Source organism: Zalophus californianus, chromosome 8 (assembly GCF_009762305.2).
Source record: "Zalophus californianus isolate mZalCal1 chromosome 8, mZalCal1.pri.v2, whole genome shotgun sequence".
NCBI lineage: Eukaryota > Metazoa > Chordata > Mammalia > Carnivora > Otariidae > Zalophus > Zalophus californianus.
This window is the reverse complement of record NC_045602.1, coordinates 125578960-125598330: the sequence shown is the minus strand read 5'-3', so window position 1 is coordinate 125598330 and position 19371 is coordinate 125578960. Positions and strand designations below refer to the sequence as shown.

The following is a 19371-nucleotide window of genomic DNA, read 5'->3' as shown; positions in this document are numbered from 1 at the left end:
CCCGGGCTGTGAGACCTAGCTGGCTGCCCCCTCACTGGCGGCTCCAGGTCGAGCAGGAGTCTTGCTCTCTGCCTGGGCACAGCCCCCAGTCCTCTGCTCCCTGGAGGCAGGAGTGCAGGCCTGGCTGTGGGAGTCTGGGGCCTGCAGATAGACGATGCAGGGCTCTGGACTCCAGACTTAGCTACACACAGGCAGAGGCCACCAGAGACCCAGCTGTGGGGCCAGCAGGGCGCGAAGTTAGACACTGGAGCCCTGGGTTGGGGTGTGAAGGCCCAGGGGTCGTAAGAAGGTGAGCCTGGATGTAGAGGGTGTGGTTCCAGGACTAGCTCCAGGTTCTCTGCCTTCTCGGCCCTCAAGACCCTCACACATTCTTAGGGGGGTTTCTGTATTTCCTTTTACAAATGAAACAAGATGGTGATAAGATGGTAAGGATCAGGGGAGGACGGGGAAGGGATGGGACCTATTTACATGGGAGATGGAGTGAGTTCGAGGTGAGGGGTTGGGGGATCGGGCAGGGAGGGGGAGCCCTGGCAGAGCCATCATCTTCCTATGACACTGGCAGCCTGAGTCCTGCTGCCACCTCAGGGGGAGGGTCCTGGGGTCTGCTCAGCCCCAAGAGGCCCGAGTCTCAGCAGTCCACACCAGCACCCTGGGGCTCCTCCTCCCCGCAGGATGTGTTAAGTGGGGTGCGGCTCACGGCTAGGGCCCTGTTCGCGACCTGAGTCCCGGTCCTTGTTCTCTGAGCAGGAAGCGGCGGAGCCGGAGCTGTGGCTGCGACCTGACTGCCGGTAGGCGGTACTCAGCTCCTGCAGCCGCTCTGGTGTCGGCCCCCACTTGGCAAAGCCAGGGTCATTCTGTAGGAAGAGCACGGCCGTGTTGTGGACGGCCTTGTAGTGCATTTCTTCCCTGTGGACAAAGGAGCAGCTCAGGGGGGGGGCTCAGCCTGGCGTGATCGGCGCCCCCCACCACGCCCTCCCCGGGCACCCACTTCTTGCAGACATGCTGAGAGCCACTGCGGTACTCGTGCTCGAAGGCAGGCAGGACCAGCTGGTGGCGTTTGAAGCGGCTCTGCTCCATGCGGGTGAGCGCCGGCGTTGGGGGTTCTCGCCACTCGGGGATGAACACGATGAAGGACAGGGGCTCTGGTGAGCTCTCGAGCAGTTTCTACGGGAGGGGCCGTGGGGTGGACATCAAAGGCTGCCCTCCAGGTGGCTGGCAATCCTGCTTGCCACCCCCACCCCCCACCTGCAGCAGCACACCCACCTCGAAGTGAGAGACCATGGCATCCATGAGCTCCTCGCAGAATGGAGGGTTGGCCTCAAAGGAACCACTCAGCGGGGAGAAATCCAGACAGGGCCTGGGGACAGAGGTGAGCATCCTAAGTCCTACCAGGACCCAGGCCCTCCACCAGAAATGGGTGCTGCCCCCACGCTGTCGAAGGGATGGACCCTTGTCGGGCCCTAGGCCAACATGCATCCTTAATTTCATCCTGGGACAAGGTGTGGCCGACCCCATTGAAGGGCTGAGGATGGAGAGGCTCAGGCTTGGTGGCCAAGTCCACCAAGCCACTTAGTGGAAGGGCTGGGGCTCAAACCCAGTTCGGACTCCGTGGTCACCACGGCACAGGCCCCAGCCAGGAGCTCTTGTTGTCTCAGACCTGTCTCCACTCACCTGTGCTCACTCCCCTCCACCCTCCCGTGTTAAGTCTGTAAGGTCGCAGAGGTCTGAATTGTCACTTCCCATGCCTCTCAGTGCCTGGACCAACTCACCGAGAAACCCACAGGCTGGGGTAGGGGCTAGCACAGGCTCCCGGAAGTACAGCGACCAGTCCAAAGTCACACAGCTAGCAAGGGGTGAAAGCAGGGACTACACCCAGGACTGCCCGATTCCAAAACCCTAAAGCATTAGGAAGTAGCCGGCCTAGGTGGCATCTCTGCTCTAGAGGAGCCCTTCCCGGGCCCGGACAGAAGGGCCCCGGCAGCCCCTGGCTCTCACCCGCGGGAGCCGAAGTAGCCATCTGTGTCCGGGAAGGCAGAGCAGTACTGGCGGAAGTAGCAGTTGAGCGGCGAGGCGAAGCACTCAAAGCTGACGCCGAAGAGCCGGTGGAGGGCCTCAAAGACGTGCACGGGCAGCGATCCCTGCAGGCCCGTCCCCTCGTAGAGGCCCACGCCAAACATCATCTGCACAGTGGCCGCCGTCAGCCTCTGGGGCTCAGCAGGCCCCCCCCTGCCCCGCCCTCCAGCAGAGCCCCCCCGCCCCCCGCTGCCCAGGGCCTGTACCTGGTACCGTCGGAGAAGACACCAGACGCGGGGCAGGAACCTCTCAAAGGCAGCGTCGTCAATGCAGCTGTAGCGGTAAAGCAGCCACTGCGAGGCAGAGAGCGGTCCTTCAACAGTGCTCCCTCCCTCCCTTCCCACCGCCCCCCACCCGCCGGCCTCCTGCTGGGGACCTGCCTCCCCTTCACCCCAGCTCTTACCAGCTTACTGAAGTAGTTGCGGCTGACCTTGACCATCTCTCCCTTATACCGGATGCAGACCACGTTATTCTCCATATGCATCTCCACGCTGGGCATAGGGGGCGCAGACACGGCCAGCCGTACCGGGTAGCAGTACACCAGGCGGGGCTCCACTTCTGGGGCCTCCACCTCCTCTGTGGGCAGGGAGAGCAGTGAGGGGCCACCCTGCCTCGGCTCTGCTCATTCGCAGTGCCTCCTGCGTGCCGGGGGCCTCACACACGTGTCCCAGTGACCAGGGGAGGTGAGTCTTGTCGCACAGAGGAGCAGAATGCAGCTCAGACACTTCCGTAACGACATTAACAGCCAGGAAGTCAGCAGGGGCAAGAGGTGGTGGCCTGGGTCAACATGCTCTGTACTGGCACAGGCCCCCAGTTGGCCAGACAGGAGTATGAGAACTGCATTGCTCTCCTAGGGATTACGATGCCTCATTTAGGGAGCTTTCTGGGCCCAGCACTCAGAGTTACCCGAGTTCACATAGGAGCCTGTGGCCAGGCACTAGAGCGCCGTGTGGGGAGATGGGGGCTTACAGAAAGCAGGTGCAAACACAAGTCCGCCTGACTGCTGCCCCCCGGCCTGTCTGCACCACCTTCTGTCTCTCCCTTTCCCAGCCCTTCTCCAGTTCCTAGAAGAGGGCTGAAACCCCCGAGCCCAAGGACAGCAGGTCCTGCCCCAGACACTGCTGGGGGAAACAGACTTCCCCAAACCAGCCTGCAGCCTAGAGGCTCAGCCTCGCTTGTCCCTTCCGTCAGGGCCCAGGAAACAGAGTTGATGGCCTCACGGCTGGCTCCCTGCCATTGGCTTCCTACCTGGGATGTTGTTTTCTTTGAGGATGGCAAGGTGCTTCTCACGGATCCGCTTGACGTACTCCAGGGAGATGTGGTAGATCTTACTACAGATGCCCTCCACGGAGTCCTTAGCCGCGGCTGACACGTGGGGGCCACACTGCCTCCGCAGGTGCTCCAGGCGGTCCTGGAGGAGACACTCCTGATCAGGGCTCTAGGGGGCTGGTGGGGGAGGGCTGGAGGCTTCCAGCAGTCCTCGTTTTCAAACACGGCTACTTAACTAGCTGTGTCACTTAGACAAGTCCCTTGGCATCTCTGAATCTTATTCCTCAACTGTTAAGGGAACACAAAATACTTACCGGATAAGACAGTTTGAGTATTAAATGTGATCATTCCCATTAAGGGCTTAACCAAGCCCCCGGCATACAGCAAATGTGCAATAAATGCCAGCACCTCTAGTGGGGGTTACACTGTGCCAGATCCCATGACAATTGCTGGGGAAACAGACAAAGCAGGCACAGTCCCCGCTTATAAAGCATTTGCCAACTACCAGGGAGAGAGACCATTACAAAACGGGGTCCTTGGTCATTGCAGATTTGAGATCTGAGCTTTTAGCAACTGGCAAGGATTTAACTAGGCATTTGTAATTTTGCTGAATCACACGTGTGAAAGTGATGAGTGAAAATGAGTCACTCTGGCTAGTGAGTACACCTACCTTTGTCACTCTACGTGTCAAGTACAGTTACTATCGTGAAGTGCGAAACCTTGTCTCTTGTGAAAAATGATCCTGAAAAGAAAGCCCATTGCTAGTGCTGGTGGAGAGTTAAAGAAGTGACGGGTCTGGGCCAGAAAACAGAATCGCTGCGGACACAGTAAAGCAGGGCATTGAATCTGGTGCCAGTTCTTCACTGTGGCGAACGCACACACCCAAGAAAAGGCAGTTTGTCCATCTGTGTCCAAAAATCTATTCAAGGGAGATGTTCAACATTCATTAAGTTGAAAAGGCAGCTACTTATGGTGTGTGGCCAAGCACAGGATTCCATTAAAGAACCTTAATGGAGACCATCTTTAGGACAGAGCCAGGAGCCTGGACAAACATCTCTACATGCGGGAGTTTGGGGACTGATGAGCATCAAAGGTCTGCTGAACCGCACAACAGGCTGCTGTGGGGTCCTGCCCAGCCTAGGCAGGCAGCTGGAGGAAGGAGCCACAGAGCCTTGCCACTGGCCTCCTTTCCCGGGGCCACTCACCATGTAGTCCTCCTTGGAGGCTGAGTGGTCCTTCCGCAGCCAGCTGAAGGTGTCCTCCACGTTCCATTTGACCACCTTCCTGCTGTCGGGGGATGCACTCCTGCCAGTTGAGGGCACATAATGGAGCCAGCGGTTGGGCATCTGTTCCACGCTTACTCCTCCCACCCCACCTGCACTGACATTCGGGCATCAAGGCTTCCCTCGCAGCCCTTGTGTTGCCTTTGGGAGCTGGCCCTCCTCCTGCCACCAAGAGCGATGACCGAGCTCCATGAGATGGGCCAGAGAGCCCAGGACCTCCCCACTCTGATCACACACCCAGCCTGCTGGGTTATGCCGAGAGCAAACCTGGATTCAATGAGCCGCCTCGCGGCCTCTGCGTATTTAAAGAGCAGACGCTTGGCTTCCTCCCGGAACTTGATTCGGGATAACCTGGGACCAAGAACAGGCAGAGTGAGAGCCCTTCTATACAGGACTGGCCACACACCAACCCCCCCCCCACCCAACCCAGTCGGCCCCAGCTGTGGGCCTGTACCTGATGGGAATGTCATTCATGATTTCACGAAACATGGAAGGTGACACGACCGGTTCACAGTTGCTGGGCAACAGGGGGTCAGAGCCTTTATCCACGACCTTGCGCTCCAGCATCCAGCGGTTGAAAGATTCCCGAGGGGGCTCGATGCCTGTGGAACAGACGAGCTGGTGAAGGTCTGGCTTGGTCAGCAGCCTCCACACGGGCCCAGCACACGGCAGGGGGATGCGGGCACCGGAGGGGCAGCAGTAAACGGCACTCCGCCTGCAGGCAACATCTCCCCAGGTAGACTCAGAATCGTGAGTTTTCTGCAGTGTTAGGAAACGTTACTCGGGAAAAGGGGAAAAGAGAAACACCACATTTCAGCGAAGTTAAGCAGGCTTCTTTACTAAAGAATGAAAGCTGCAGCTCCCTGAGGACTTTCCATTCCACCTCTCCTCCCAGCAGCAATGCCGTGAGGTGCAGGTACTTTTGGTTCTGTGCCCTCTTACAGAGCCACGAGAAGGCTTCGCACATACCTGACGGACAGTAAGCATTCTGGAAGTGTTTATGATGGCGTCTGCGGTTACTGATGCCAGTCTTTCTGTAAGCAGTTAGCGGAGCTGGGGCTCCAGCAGGCCTGTCCCCTCCACAGCCTGCACTCTCAAGTGCTAGGCTCCACTGCGCCATTCCCAAGCCCAGCTCTTGGCTAAGGGTGGGCGGAAACAAGGGTCCTGAGGCCCAGGAGGCAGTTACCCTCTCGCTGCTGGCACAGCTCCCGATAGTGCTGCCGAAGCTTGAGGATGAGCTGGGAGCGAAGCAGCTCCACCTCGGGGTGTGGGGGCAGCACCTCTGAAGGCCCCCGGTGCTTGATGACAGCGTTGGTCTGGATGTCCAGATCCCAGTACACCCTTGGGGCACAGAAAGGAGCACAGAGGAAGGTAGAGGCAAGGGAGTTGGGGTGCCCTGCCACCACACCCCACGGTCCCAGGCACACATGGACGATGGATGCCCCCAAACCAATCAGCAGGGACTCACTCGGTGGGTCGGAGGAAAGCTGCCTGCTGTTTATCTTCGGGGGATGTCCCCCACATCTTCAGTGTTGGGGTTCCTGGGATACTGGGGGAGCTAGGCACCGATGGGCCTGTGGGTGTCACGGGGATTTCAATCTAGAGCAAAAAAGTAGAAGGCACCAGGGTCAAGAGAGCCGGCCTATGGCTACTGCACCGGCGCAGCTGGTGAGCTGTGCCCCAGGCCCCCTCCTGACCGACCTGCCACTGCCCAGCCCTCGCAGGGAACCTGCTGGCTGCCCGCTTGGGGCAGCCGCTCACCACCCACGTCCTCACAGCCCGCAGACGCTCACCTTGGGCTTCTTCACACCATTGCCGCTTGGCTGCTCTTCCGAGAGCTGCCGCTTTCGGGGCTTGTTCTCAGCCGGGGGGGTTTCCACCAGGCTTGAGTCTTGGGGCAGTGGGGTCGCATTCAGCCCCAAAGGGTCCGACTGGTGGAGGGAGACCAGCAGAGTTGCAACGGGAGCCAGTGCCTTAAGAGTCCCAGTATTACAGAATCCTGATGCCCTCCTGCCCCCAGCTCCTACTGCTCCGAGAAGAGCAAAGGGGGCTGGGATGCAGAAAGAACACTGGGCTCCACCGCCTTCTGCCTCTTAACAACTGTGTGACCTTGGGAGAGTTACGTCCCTTCCTAATTCCCTCACCTTCAAAATGGCCGTGCTAAACAGGCCCAACCTCCTGTTAGGAAGATGATTCAATGAGTGCAGGAATATTACCAGTTAATAAGACATCTGGCAGGAGAAGAACCCTCTGTACATGTTAATTTCTCCTCCTTAAACACCAGAATGAGAGGAATAAAGGGAAAAACTCAAGAAATGCTTTTTTTTTTTTTTTTTTAAAGAGCAAGACCCCATGGATGAAATTCCTTTGGTGACCCCGAGTAGGAGTGATGGCAGGGTAGCCCTGAAATCACATCAGGTTCGAGTCCAGCTCTGCCTCTTACTGGCTCAAGGTCTTGGGCCAGTCATTTCTCATCTCTGACCCTCAGTGTTTTCATCTGCAAAATGGGGCTGCCAACTGGCTTGATTATGCCCAGTAAGGAAAGTCTGCCCCACCTGATAGGGATCCAAAAGCACACGTTCCTGCCAGACGGCCCCCTCACATGGACACTATTCCTAGAACGTGCTTCTCCCCTCTGACAACTTTCACTTCACTAACTTTGTCACCTTAAGTGCTAATTCAAGGAGAAGCATTCCCTGTGCCCTCCCCTCCTCGTGACTTCATGCACATGCCACACTTCGATCCTTCTGGCTCCTCAGTAGACTGTGGGCCCCCAAGAGTGCAAGGGCAGGACCAGGTCCATCTCGCTTATAACTGCATCACAGGCACAGTGCCCAACATGGAGTTCAAGTTCAGCCTCACACACATTACGATCATCTCTTTACGTGTCAATCTCCCCTACATGAGTGTAGGTTCCATGAGGGCAGGGAGTGTGTCTGTGTGTCATTGTATCCCTAGGTCCCAAGATGGGGCTAGGCAAATAACAGCTGCTCAAGATAGATTTGGGGAAGGCCCAGATGCTAGAAGCTGCTCAGGAGCCCTGCCCTGGGCTGGCACTCACGATCACGTCATGCTGGCCCAGCACAGGCATCTCCCACAGGGACTGGTTGGTGAATCGGTTGAAGTAGTAGGGACGGTTCTCCCTCCGGCTCCAGCACTTCTCCCAACCCGCATGCACCAGTTCCTCTGCAAACAAGCATGGAGCCCAGCCAGGTTCAGGGCTGCTCCTGAGGCATCCTTCCTACCCCGCCACCCTACCCTGCCCCTCGCCAGTACCTGGGAGGTCCTGCACCAGGCGGATGGGCTTTGGAGAACAGGGCTGGCTCTGATTGGAGGTGCCTGGGGAGTGACTCAGCAGGGACGCTTCCTCCCGGGGGCTGCCGTGATTCTCATTGGCCATCTCAGCACCCACACCGGACCTGCCACACAGAGGACCGAAGGGTGTCAGGCCAGCAGGGCATGGAGGTCAGCTCCACCTCTCACCCACCAATTACAATCCACTGAGGGCTCCACTGACCACTTGCAGACATGAAGAAATCAATCCAGTCCTGTCCCTGGAGGGCCAGTGTGGTACCAAAGGAGCCCTGGGATCTAAGTCCCAGTTCCCCCAACTGCAAAATGTTGCTCCTTCTGCCTGACATACTCTCCCCAATTCTCCACCTGGCTTGTCACGATGTTCACGTGCTCCAGGAAGCGTTCCTGGACTCTCCACCCGACCCCCCTCTGCGGGGCCATGAACACTTCCACTGCGGCACTCAGTCCTATCAGCTGGGTTTATCTACCCATCAGACAGTCAGAACTCCCAGGGCTAGGAACTGGGTCCAGTTCATCTCTCCAGTACTCAGCAGGGTACCTGGACCCAATAGGAACTCTATTCATTCTGCAAATATTTACAAAGCACAGAGTGGCACAGAACACAGAACAGGGTCTGCCCTTGAGAAGCTATTCCCACAAAAAAGAACAGGAGGACCTCTTTCCTGTTCCTACCCAAAAAAATCTAACTGTAACAGAGTGCAGCCCAGAGGGAACATGGCATCTAAGTGGCTGCCTCATTCTGTGCTTCAGGGCAGGAAACAATCTGTTGCTAAAGAAACCAGTGGGACTGAGAAGAAATATCTAATTCAGTCCTTCCTAATCCCCAGGTGAAACGTACTTTAAATACCAGGAAGCAGGTCAGCTCCTTCAGATTTGTATTCTCCACGACCCCCACCCAAAGCACATCCAGCACAAGCCTCAATGGCCAGTTGATTCCCGACCTGGCTGTTAAAGACTCTTAGGGGCCCAACGGAGATTGGACTGGTGATCCCAAAGTTGTTCTCAAGATGTCACAGCACCCAAAGAAATCAAACATTTACCCACAAAAAGAGCACAAAGGCATGTTGAAACATCAGTTATCTTTGCTTGCTGAAATTTTATCAACTCGTTGTGGTCACACTGATTATCTCATGATGATCAGAAGCTCTGATTGGCTGTTGACAACATCATAGGAATCACTGGGACATTAATTTTATTTGTACAGTCATAGATATCTTCGTTAATTTGGAAAGGGAAAAGTGAGCGGTTACTTCGTCGGTACAGCTTGGCAGTAAAAATGCACAGAGCAAGAGAACATACATACAACCAAAGGGGGCAGTCATAACAGAAAGGTTCGGAAGCACGAACCAAGGGGGAGAAAAGGCTTGATTCTCTGGGGAGGAGGGATTCCCGGTGCCTTGGGGCTGAGCCCATATGTCTTAAGCCTGCAAAAGGTCCCTCTTTTTCTCACCCTCTGGGGTCTGCAATGCTAGCATGAGAGGGTTTTCTTCTCCGACCGGATGGACCCCCACGTCACAGGGTCCCAGAGACAGGGGGGAGGCCTGCAGGAAGGCTCAGCGCGGGTGGGTGGGCTGGTCAGCAGTGGAGTGGATGGGGGCCCAGGGAATTCCTTGCATCAGCAACTGCAGAGCAAAGAGAAGAGAGCGTCACAGACCTGTGAAATGCTGCAGCACACGCACTACAGCAAGAGGGGCAACGACACAGAGCAAGTTGGGAGCCCCCAGGACAGGGCAGGGGACACTGTGGGAGATCTGGGGATTTAAGGGACGAAAATGATACTTCTCAAACTTTGCAAACCAAAGGGTTCACCTTCACAGACTTGCAGCCTGCAGTCACACAGGCCCCGTGTTGAGAAGGGCCCTAACTGGTTTCATGCTCTATGGTTGTGGTCTTAAAGTTTTCAATACATTTTTAATAAGCTGGCCCGTGTTTTCATTTTGCACACTGGACCCCACAAATTGTGTAGCTGCTCCTATCAACCAAAATATCCCTAAGACAAGAGAAAAGTGAACATACCATTTGGCCCTTGAACAACACAGGTCTGAACCATGTGGGTCCACTTACACAGTTTTCCCAATACAATGTGCTACTATAAACGTATTTACACTTCCTTATGATTTCCTTAGTAACAGTTGCTCTTCCTTAGCTGACTTTATTGTAAGAATACGATGTATAATACACATAATATACAAAACACGTGTTCATCCACTACCTATGTTACCAGTAGGGCTTCTGGTGGACAGGAGGCTATTAGTAAAGTTGTGGGGAGTTGAAAGTTCTACTGGGATTTCCAACCGTGCCGGGATTGGTGCCTCTAACCCCTGTTATTCATGGGCCAACTGTACGTATCAAATCCCAGGGGCACGCTCCCAAGCCACCCACAGTGAGTGAAAAACACACTTCTTTGAATCGATCTTTTAAAACCACAATAATAATCATATATGCAAATGCATTACATAACACAGCATGTTCATCTTTATTGGCAGACAGTTTCCCCAACAAATATCGTGTGACACTGATGCAGTAACTGAACTACGCAGAGACAGCAAGAACAACACAGCTGAGAGGCCAAACGGGGACACTGCAGTGTTTTCAAAGCCAACTGTGCATCTCGAGGGCTTGTAAAACAATTCAGATTCCTGTCCCTCACTTCACATCCTAGGACTCAGGAATGGGGAAGGAAGATTCATCTCACAAGAATTTGTATTTTTTAAACACACCCCAAAAGGTAGGCCTGGGAAACGGATGACAAATTTTACACCGCTTCAAACCTTTACCAATTTTTTACGATTAAAAAAATTTTCTTAATTTCCCAGGTGATTTGGAAGCAGCAGGTCGGCGGCCGAAGAACCGGCTCTGGGTTTGGGCAGAGGGTCCAGGTCCTTCTGCCGCTTTCCGACTCACAAACAGGAATCATTCGACCTCTGTGGTCTCTATACGTAGAGTCTAGCGTATTGTACACGTTAAGTAAGAAATAACTCTATTATTAAGGTAATGTTTTTATTTATCCAAAGGCTTCCCGGCCCCCGCGCATACCGCAGTCTGACAGCGCCAACCAGCTTAACAACTGTATCTGCCCGACCCGAGGAACCCGCAAGGAAAAGAACCCGGTTCCAGGATTGGAGAAAGATGGGGCGGGACCATCACAGTAATTCACCAATCAGAACCCTCTGACTCAGGAGGGCGGAGTCAAAGGACTGGCAAAATGCGCAGGCGCGGGGGCCTCTCAAGGAGGGGGCTCCCCCCCACACACACCCGAGCGCGCGCACACCTTCCCCTCCCCCCAACCCCAGCGGGGGCGGGCTGTTTGGCGCGCGCGCGCCGGCCCATCTCTCGGGCTCCGCCCCCCGCCCCACCGCGCGCTCCCGCCCCCGGGCTGAGGCGACTCAGAGTCGGAGCCCGACACAAAAGCGGTGGCGGCGGCAGCAGCGGAGGGGCCCTAGAGGCCGCTCCGCCCGCGCTCTCCGGGCCCAGCTCCCTCACCCAAGCTACCGGCCCGGCCGCCCACCCGCAGGCCTAAGATGGCGGCGGCGGCAGAGACAGGGCAAGCGGTGGCCCCGAGCGGAAAGCGCCAGAGGGGCCACCGCTGCCCGGCTTCGGATCCTCAGACCCCGGAGCGACTCGCGGCGGGACCATGGCTTCCTGGGGCTCTTACCTGCCCGGAGCGGACTCGAGGGGACGCGGCTACACGTTCTGCTCGACCTCCCGTTTTGCCGCCTCCGCCTCGCCCTCCCCAGCGCCGCTGCCGCCATCTTGTGTCCCGGGCCGGGACTCCGCGCTGCGCATGCGCTGGTACCGCCTCTGAGGGACCTCGCCGCTGCCGAGCCGCCATCTTGAGTGTGGCAGGACCGGCCGACTCCACGGACCCGGCTTGCTTTCGGGCCCCCTCCCCTTCCTCCTCCTTCCCTGTTGTTTCATGCGGGTCTCAGGAGGGCACGGGAGCTTTGCGGTTTGTGGGGTGTGGACTGAGGAAGGAACGAGCTCACAGGCACGTTCCCTGCCTCAGTTTCCCTCCGCGAGCACACCCGCCCGCGCTGGACGACCTGGGTGGGAGGTGCACCGCCTGGGCCGGACTGAGAGTGCGCACCGGGGGGCGCGGGGCGGGCTGGGAACCTGCGGGCGCCCGGCAAAGACGCCGACCCGGGGGCGGAGTTGTGACGCTGCTCTTGGGCCTAGCAGGGACCTGGGTCCTAGCTCCGGCGGGGCTCTGCCGCTTAAACGTCCAGTCGCTTGCCCTTTCTGGGCCCCTGGCAAGAATGTTTTCCAGCCATTTTCCATGTCCAGGATGCAAGCAAATCGAACTCCCACTGTGAGGCTACATAAAAGTTACAAGTGCTCTTGTGTAGAAGAAACTCAAAACAGCCGTGGGAGACATAATAAAGGGCTTTGGCAAATTTAGGAAATTATTAACTAAACGCATCAGAAAGGCTCTCCCGACACTAACATACCTATGGCTACTAGTTGCGGTGCTAAGCCGCCCTGAGAGCTCAGACCGGCCACCAAAGGCCGGCAGGAGATGCAGTTGCTAGGTACCCCATGCCCGGCTCCCTGCAGGATTCTTGGGTAGGGGCGGGCCGACTCGCTAGCTCCACCTCTCTCGGGCCGCCTTCGTAAACTGACCTCTCAACCGTAGTAGCTTCAGAGGAATACGAGGTTGCCACCTGCTGTTGGCCTGGCGCGTCCGAAGCGGAGCCAGAGGCTGCAGGTACCCCAGCTGGGCCGCAGCCTCTGCCGTCCGCGGTGCCTGCCCAACGTGCAGCCGGCTGGGGTTGGAGTGTCAACAAAACCGGAGGCAATAGTATGAACTAGGGTATTCATCAGTCCGGCTAGGTTTAGAGCCCTGCTCCTCCATCCTAAATGTGTGGCCTTGAGGGAGTTGTTGGACCTCTTTAAGCCTTAGTTTCCTCTAATGAAAGATAAGTCCGCCTGCCTCGTAGAGGTTTGGTGAGAATTAACTGGGATGACTCCTGTAAAGTACTCAGCACATGTGGTACCTGGCATTTAATAAACGTTAGCTATTACCGCCTCACGGGGTTATGAGGATTGCTCCAAGTAGATTTGAGCCCTCCAAAAATAAACCTGCCCCATATAGGGTGAAGCCAATCCTGCCCTCACGGAGCATCCAGTTCACTCGGGAAGCTTCATAGGAAATCAGATGCCTGGTCCCCACCTCAGACCTACCTGGGGGACCACATGTTCTGCTCTCCCTGGGACAGTCTTGATTTATGGCTGCTGTCCTGGCATAATTATTAATATTGCCTCCTTTCTCAGAAGCCCTGGTTTGGACGATAAGTTATATGGTCACTCTAGACTTACAGATTGCCCAGTTTTGCAAGCTCCGCAGCTAGTTCTTATTAAAACTGGAGTGTAAAAACCATATAGTCATTGCTGTCTATTCTTGCTTTTATGCTTTCAAAGTATCTTTTCATTTGCTGCTCAGAGTCTCACATCCCAAGTGCCTATTCCTATTTTACCATGCAATCCTCTCTAAGAACTCTGAGAGTAGAAATGATTGTCAAGTCTACCCGTGGGCAGACTGAGGCTGCGGGGAAGGGTCAGGGGTCAAGTAATTGTACGAGGTAATATGAAGTATTAGAACTGGGGTCTTGAGGCCAGGGTTCCCAGCATCAAAACCCAAAGCCAATTCCATGAAACCACACTGCTTCCCTCTCTTGTGGGGAAGGGAATCTGGACTTTAGGGAAGTGACTTGCCTGAACTCACACCGCGGTCCCGGACAGCTCCACTTCAGACTCACAGTGTCAAATGAACACTGCTCTTCGCCTTCATCTGCCTCCCCAGACTGGTTCCTTCCAATGCACTCCTCACATCTCCCTTCTCCTTGCTTTCCAGGTACAGTCAAAATCAGCCTCTTCTTTCCATCCCCTTTCCGACTACCCTAGAGCAAGACCCATTATTTTTGAAACCTTCTTGTTAAGAATAGCACACATACGGGGGCGCCTGGGTGGCTCAGTCGTTAAGCAGCTGCCTTCGGCTCAAGTCATGATCCTGGGATCGAGTCCCACATCAGGCTCCCTGCTCAGCGGGAAGCCTGCTTCTCCCTCTCCCACTCCCCCTGCTTGTGTTCCTTCTCTTGCTGTGTCTCTCTCTGTCAGATAAATAAAATCTTAAAAAGAAAAGAAAAAGAATAGCACACATACAGAAAAGTGCACAAAACGGAAATGTAAACCTTCATGATCTGTCACAGAGCGAATACCCAGGTGAACATCATTCAGCTCGAGGTATCATCAAGCACAGCGTAATCACCACTAATTTCGTGATAATCACTTCTTTGCTTGTATAGTTTTACCACCTAAGCGTGTATCCCTAAACACAATAGTTGCATTTTGCCTGTTCCTTGAACTGTATACAAATGGAATTATACAGTCCTATGCTGTGTTGGCCTTCTTTTGCTCAACATTGCACTTGCAAAACCCATTTATGTTGTTGCATGTAGCTAGAGTTCATTTTCATTGCTGTCTTCTGTCTTCCAAGGCATATTTATCTATTCTACTGTTGGGAGATATTTGAAGCCCCCCAACCCCATACGTCCCCCTGAATTATTATAGATAATAGTAATTAATAACAAAATAATTGTATTTAAATAAATAGAGTTAATCCATTGCTTACTTATGTGAATATTTGAATGAATGAATGAGTGAATAATAAGACCAGTCTCCAAACTGCTCTTCCTGTCCTCCAGCCTTGCTTCTCTCCTAGTCCGTAATCTCCCCTGCAGTCACAGAGATCTCTTTAAATCTGGGTCATATGGCAAATCTGATTCAGTCACCCTGGGCTTAGAACCCTTGACTATCTCCCCACTGACTGCAGGATGAAGTCCCAAATGCTTAACCTGGTTTACAAGGTCATAATTATAATGAGAGCTACCACGGCAGAGCATTTACTATGGTTGTGCCGAGCACTTTCCATACATTCATGTTATTCATGATCCGGACCTTCAAACCACCTCTCCTTCATCAGACCCCAGCCATCTTGAACTAGGGGTAATTTCCCCAGAGGTGACAGGTTCTCTTTGACCTCCGGCCTTTGCATATGATGTTTGCTCTCACTCTTCCTCCCCAACTGGACTCATTCAGCCCTCAAGTCTTACTTGAAAATTTCATGTATTTTTTATTGGGGGGTTGGGGGAGGGGCAGAAAGAGAAGGAGAGAGAATCTCAAGCAGACTCCCTGCTGAGCGCAGAGCCTGATGTGGGGCTCGGTCTCACAACCCTGAGACCATGACCTGAGCCGAAACCAAGAGTCAGATGCTTAACCGACGGAGCCACCCCGGCGCCTTCTTCAAGTCTTACTTTATATGTCGCCTCCACCAGGCAGCCTTCCCTGAACTCACCTTCACCCAGGCTAGGTCAGGGACCCCTCTTCTGTATTCCTGTAGCAGCCTGTGCTCAGTGGACTGCTCAAGGGTGGGGCTGGGGCTTGTTCACATCTGTAGCGCCCATACCCAGTGCTGTGCCTAACCCTCTGTAAATATTTGTTGACCATGGACAGACCACACTGGGTTGAAGCCTGGGTGACTTTTTCCAGGTATCCCTGTTTCTATTCCAGGCTCTGGTTTCTGTGGCGGGCACACCAAGGCAGCGCCCTTTGAGATGCCGAGAAAAGCATGATCTGCCTGCCGTGGCAGAGTCCCTGCCAGCAGCCTGGGGTCCTCTCTCCCAAGGTAGGGATGAGCAGGTCAAGCAGAGATCCCGGGGCTTTCAAGCACTCCATCAACTTTTCTGAAGAAGCTTCGTGAGTTGGGAGAGATGGTTGAGATAAGCAGGGCTCCTCCAGCTTTAGCCAGTCTTGGTTGGGAGACTGCTGGCTGAGCCTCTGAGGACCTCAGCCTCAACTCAGGACAAAGCCCAGTCTCCATATTAAAGCAGAAACATAAACATACAGGGGCGCCTGGGTGGCTCAGTCGTTAAGCGTCTGCCTTCGGCTCGGGTCGTGGTGCCGGGGTCCTGGGATCGAGCCCCGCGTCGGGCTCCCTGCTCCGCGGGGGAGTCTGCTTCTCCCTCTCCCCCTGCTCGTGTTCCTGCTCCTGCTCTCTCTCTCTCTCTGTCAAATAAATAAATAAAATCTTAAAAAACAAAACAAAACATAAACATACAGGCTCAGGCTGCCACATACCCTCACCCACTTGGTCTTCGCCCTTACAGCAGGAAGCTGCTGAGAGGGAGCCACACATCTCAACCCCTGAGGTCCAGGCAGTCAGGGAAGGGAGGCTCCAGCGTGATCCTGATCCAGGTGCCCCCACCCAGGTCTGCCCAGAGCTGCCCACAGACGCTATTCTGCAGTTTAAATAAGACTAAGGCAGTTTCCGAGGCCAGTGGGCCTGGCCCCAGGGAAGCTGCGGCAGAAAGTCTTCCACCCCAAACTGTGGTTTCCACTGGGAGTGGCTCTCTGACCATTCTGGGGTCAGATGAGAGAAGTCATTTAGGCCAAGAATAGACGAGGGGAGTGGGGCGTTTCCTCTGATCTTCCCGGTCCTGTAGGTGTCTGATGTGGTGTCACGCTCCCCTCCATTTCTTCCTTGGGCTGGGCATGGTATGTGGTGGGGCCTGCCCCAGAACCTTGAGAACCAGAGAGAAATAAGACAGACTCTTTGTCTTCAGGCTGCTCACAGAGGAGGTGGGGAGGCAGACGCATCAATAAACCCTCTGCTCCAGGGAGCTAAGGATTCTGCTGGGCTGACCAAGGGGCGGGGCGGGGCTGGGGGAGGCTACCGAAGAGAAGGCTTCAGAAGAGATGGCGATGAGCTGACTCTTGCTGGAAGGGTAGGACTTCCCAGGTGGGTGAGGATACAGCCTGTACCAAGTCCTGGAGGGGTGGAAAGGGGTGGTGTGTTGGAGGAACTCGTCAGGCGACAGGGAAGGTGCAGGTCGAGCCAGGGTCCTGGACCCCAAATTCAGTCCCTGTTCTGGGTGAGCACCCAGCATCTCCAGGTGGCGTCTGGGTCATCTCAGGATGGGGTCAGGGGGCACCTTCACCCTCCCCACCCATTCCTTCTGATGCCTGTTCTTACTACTTTGGGCAGAGTGGCCACGAACCAGGATGTTCACACCCCTATGAGCTGAGTCTGCAGAATGAAACCCCAGACTTCCCCAAAAAAGAAGCCAGGGTGACAGCTGGCAGCTTTGCAAACATCTGAGATCAGAGGAAACCTTGACCTAAAGAGGGGGAAGAGGGAGGACACCAACTGAGCCTGGGTCCCAGCTGAGGGGTTCCTAGGACGCTCGGCTTCTAACCCAGAGATCTCAACCCTGGCAGGAAAAACCTGGGGTATAATTTATATATGCTGCGAGATTCACCTGTTTCAAATGTACAATTCGATGACTGTAAGTAAATGTGCACAGCTGTGTAGCCGTCACAACTCAGTGTTAGAACATTTCCGTCACCCCAAAAAAGAGCTCTTGCCCCTGTTTGCCGTCACCCCCTCTTCCCACGCCCCAGACCCAGGTCACCACGACTCTGCTTTCTATCTGTAAAGAATTGCCTTTTCTGGACCTTTCACATAAATGGAGAGTCTTTGCCTCAGTCCCTTCACTTTGCATCATGTTTTTGAGATTCAGCCATGTCCCAGCACTGATCAGTAATTCATTCTTTTCTCCTGCTGAACAGTCCTCCCCGCCACACACATACACCACGTTCTGTTTATCTGTTTGCCAGCTGCTGGGCATTTGGGTTGTTTCCACTTTTTGGCTGTTGGGAATGGTGCGGCCACGAACATCCGTGTGCAAGTGTTTGTGTGAACATTGGTTTTCCCAGTTGTGGCGTGGACACCCAGAAGTGGAATCGCTGTGTATGCAGTAAGTGTGTGTTTAGCTTTATAAGAAACTGACAAAGCACTGCGCTCTGTTACATCCCCAGCAGCAGCCTGTGAAGGTTCTCATTTCTCCACATCCTTGCCAATGCTTGTTACTATCAGCCTTTTTCATTATATCCTGTTGAGGAACTTTTTAAAAAACACCCACTGATGCCTGGCCTTCAGCCCAAGCCAATTAAATCGGAGTTTTGCGGGGTGCCTGAGCAGCTCAGTCTGTAGAATGTGTGACTCTGGATCTCAGGGTCATGACTTGAGCCCTACATAGGGCATGGAGCCTACTTAAAAAAAAAAAAAAAAAAAAAAACCACACCAGAGGGGCACCTGGGTGGCTCAGTCAGTTAAACGTCTGACTCTTGATCTCAGCTCAGGTCTTGATCTCAGGGTCGTGGGTTCAAGCCCCGTGTTGGGCAACACACTGGGTGTGGAGCCTACTTAAAAAAAAAAAAATCAGAGTTTCGGGTTTGGGGCCATAGGTATTCAAATCATAACGAAACAAAGCAAAACCCTCCCTACTTTAAAAGCTACTAATGTGCAGGAGGGCTGAAAAACAGTGATCTAACTTTAGGCCTGGAGTTCCGGCCTAGGCACTGAGAGGGACCTCAGGCTGGCCAGCAGGCTCTCCCATACCAGGAAACATAGGCGCTTGGGGGTGGGAGGCAAGGTGCCTCCCAAGAAGGTACATGAAGTCCCAGGGCAGCCCAGCCAGTTGGAAGGTGAGGTAAAAGGGCCTGGGAGTGGCTTGGGTCAGGGAGTCCTGATTTCTGCACAGCCAGCTGAGATCCTGAGGGAGCACCTCCCACCCCGTGACTTTAGGGATTGTTCCGGCCCCTGAAAAGATTAGCAAAGTATGGCATTCCTGGCTGCAGACCAGCTCCAGATAACCCCAGAAAGATGTAGGGAGAGGGATGGTGCCAGCAGGAAGTATAAGGAGCTTAGAGGCTCAAGGGGGGGTTAGGTCGGCGCTGCTCCGTCCATGATAAAATCTCCTCTTTTTGAAGGGTCTGTAGATGGTAATAACGACCCACTCTCTATGTACTGGACCCTGTGCTGGGCCCTGCGGACACAGCCATGAGTATCAGGCTCCTGCCACCATAGGATTTACAGTCTGCTGGAAGAAACGGCCAAAAAAGAATGAAACAGAACAACAGGAGGTGATGGGGAGGGGTCCTCCCAGGGCAGGTGACACTTGAGGAGAGTTTCGAGTGAATGAAGGAAGCTAACCACTCAAAGTCTGTCTGCAAAGGTGCATCCAGTGGAGGGAAGGGTCAATGGCAAGCTTGAGACGGAGTGAGTTGGCGTCCAGGCAGTGGTGGAAGATAGAGAGGAAGGTAGGCAGGAGCTAGGAGGCCGGGAGTCCTTCCGGGCTTGTGGCCAGAGTCCAGGTCTTATTTTGTGTGTGATGGGGAGTGAATGAGGGTTTTGAATAGGGTAGTAAAATACTACCATTTCTACCTTTTCAACATCCCTGTGGTTGGTGCAGGAAGGCTAGATCTTTAGGGGAATAGTGATGCAGGCAGACGAGACTAGTTGTCCAGGTAAAAGAAGAAAATGGCCCAGACTAGTAGTGTTGGTGCAAATGGAGAGGTGTGCATAGAGCGGGGG

The 19371-nt window shown here is 54.5% G+C and overlaps 1 protein-coding gene across 1 annotated transcript; it reads right to left on the bottom strand.

Moving 5' to 3' along the window:
- Positions 1-368: 368 nt before the first annotated feature.
- PCIF1 (PDX1 C-terminal inhibiting factor 1) lies at positions 369-13338 on the bottom strand. Its single transcript, XM_027621578.2, has 17 exons — positions 11596-13338; positions 9391-9562; positions 7902-8044; positions 7687-7811; positions 6419-6556; positions 6094-6224; positions 5812-5966; positions 5080-5227; positions 4893-4976; positions 4548-4647; positions 3322-3484; positions 2477-2649; positions 2280-2366; positions 1996-2180; positions 1264-1357; positions 989-1164; positions 369-906 (listed from the first exon to the last, which is right to left on the bottom strand). Exons 3-17 carry the CDS (start codon positions 8023-8025, stop codon positions 678-680), a joined length of 2112 nt encoding a protein of 703 aa, XP_027477379.1. The 5' UTR covers positions 8026-8044; positions 9391-9562; positions 11596-13338; the 3' UTR covers positions 369-677.
- Positions 13339-19371: the final 6033 nt, after the last annotated feature.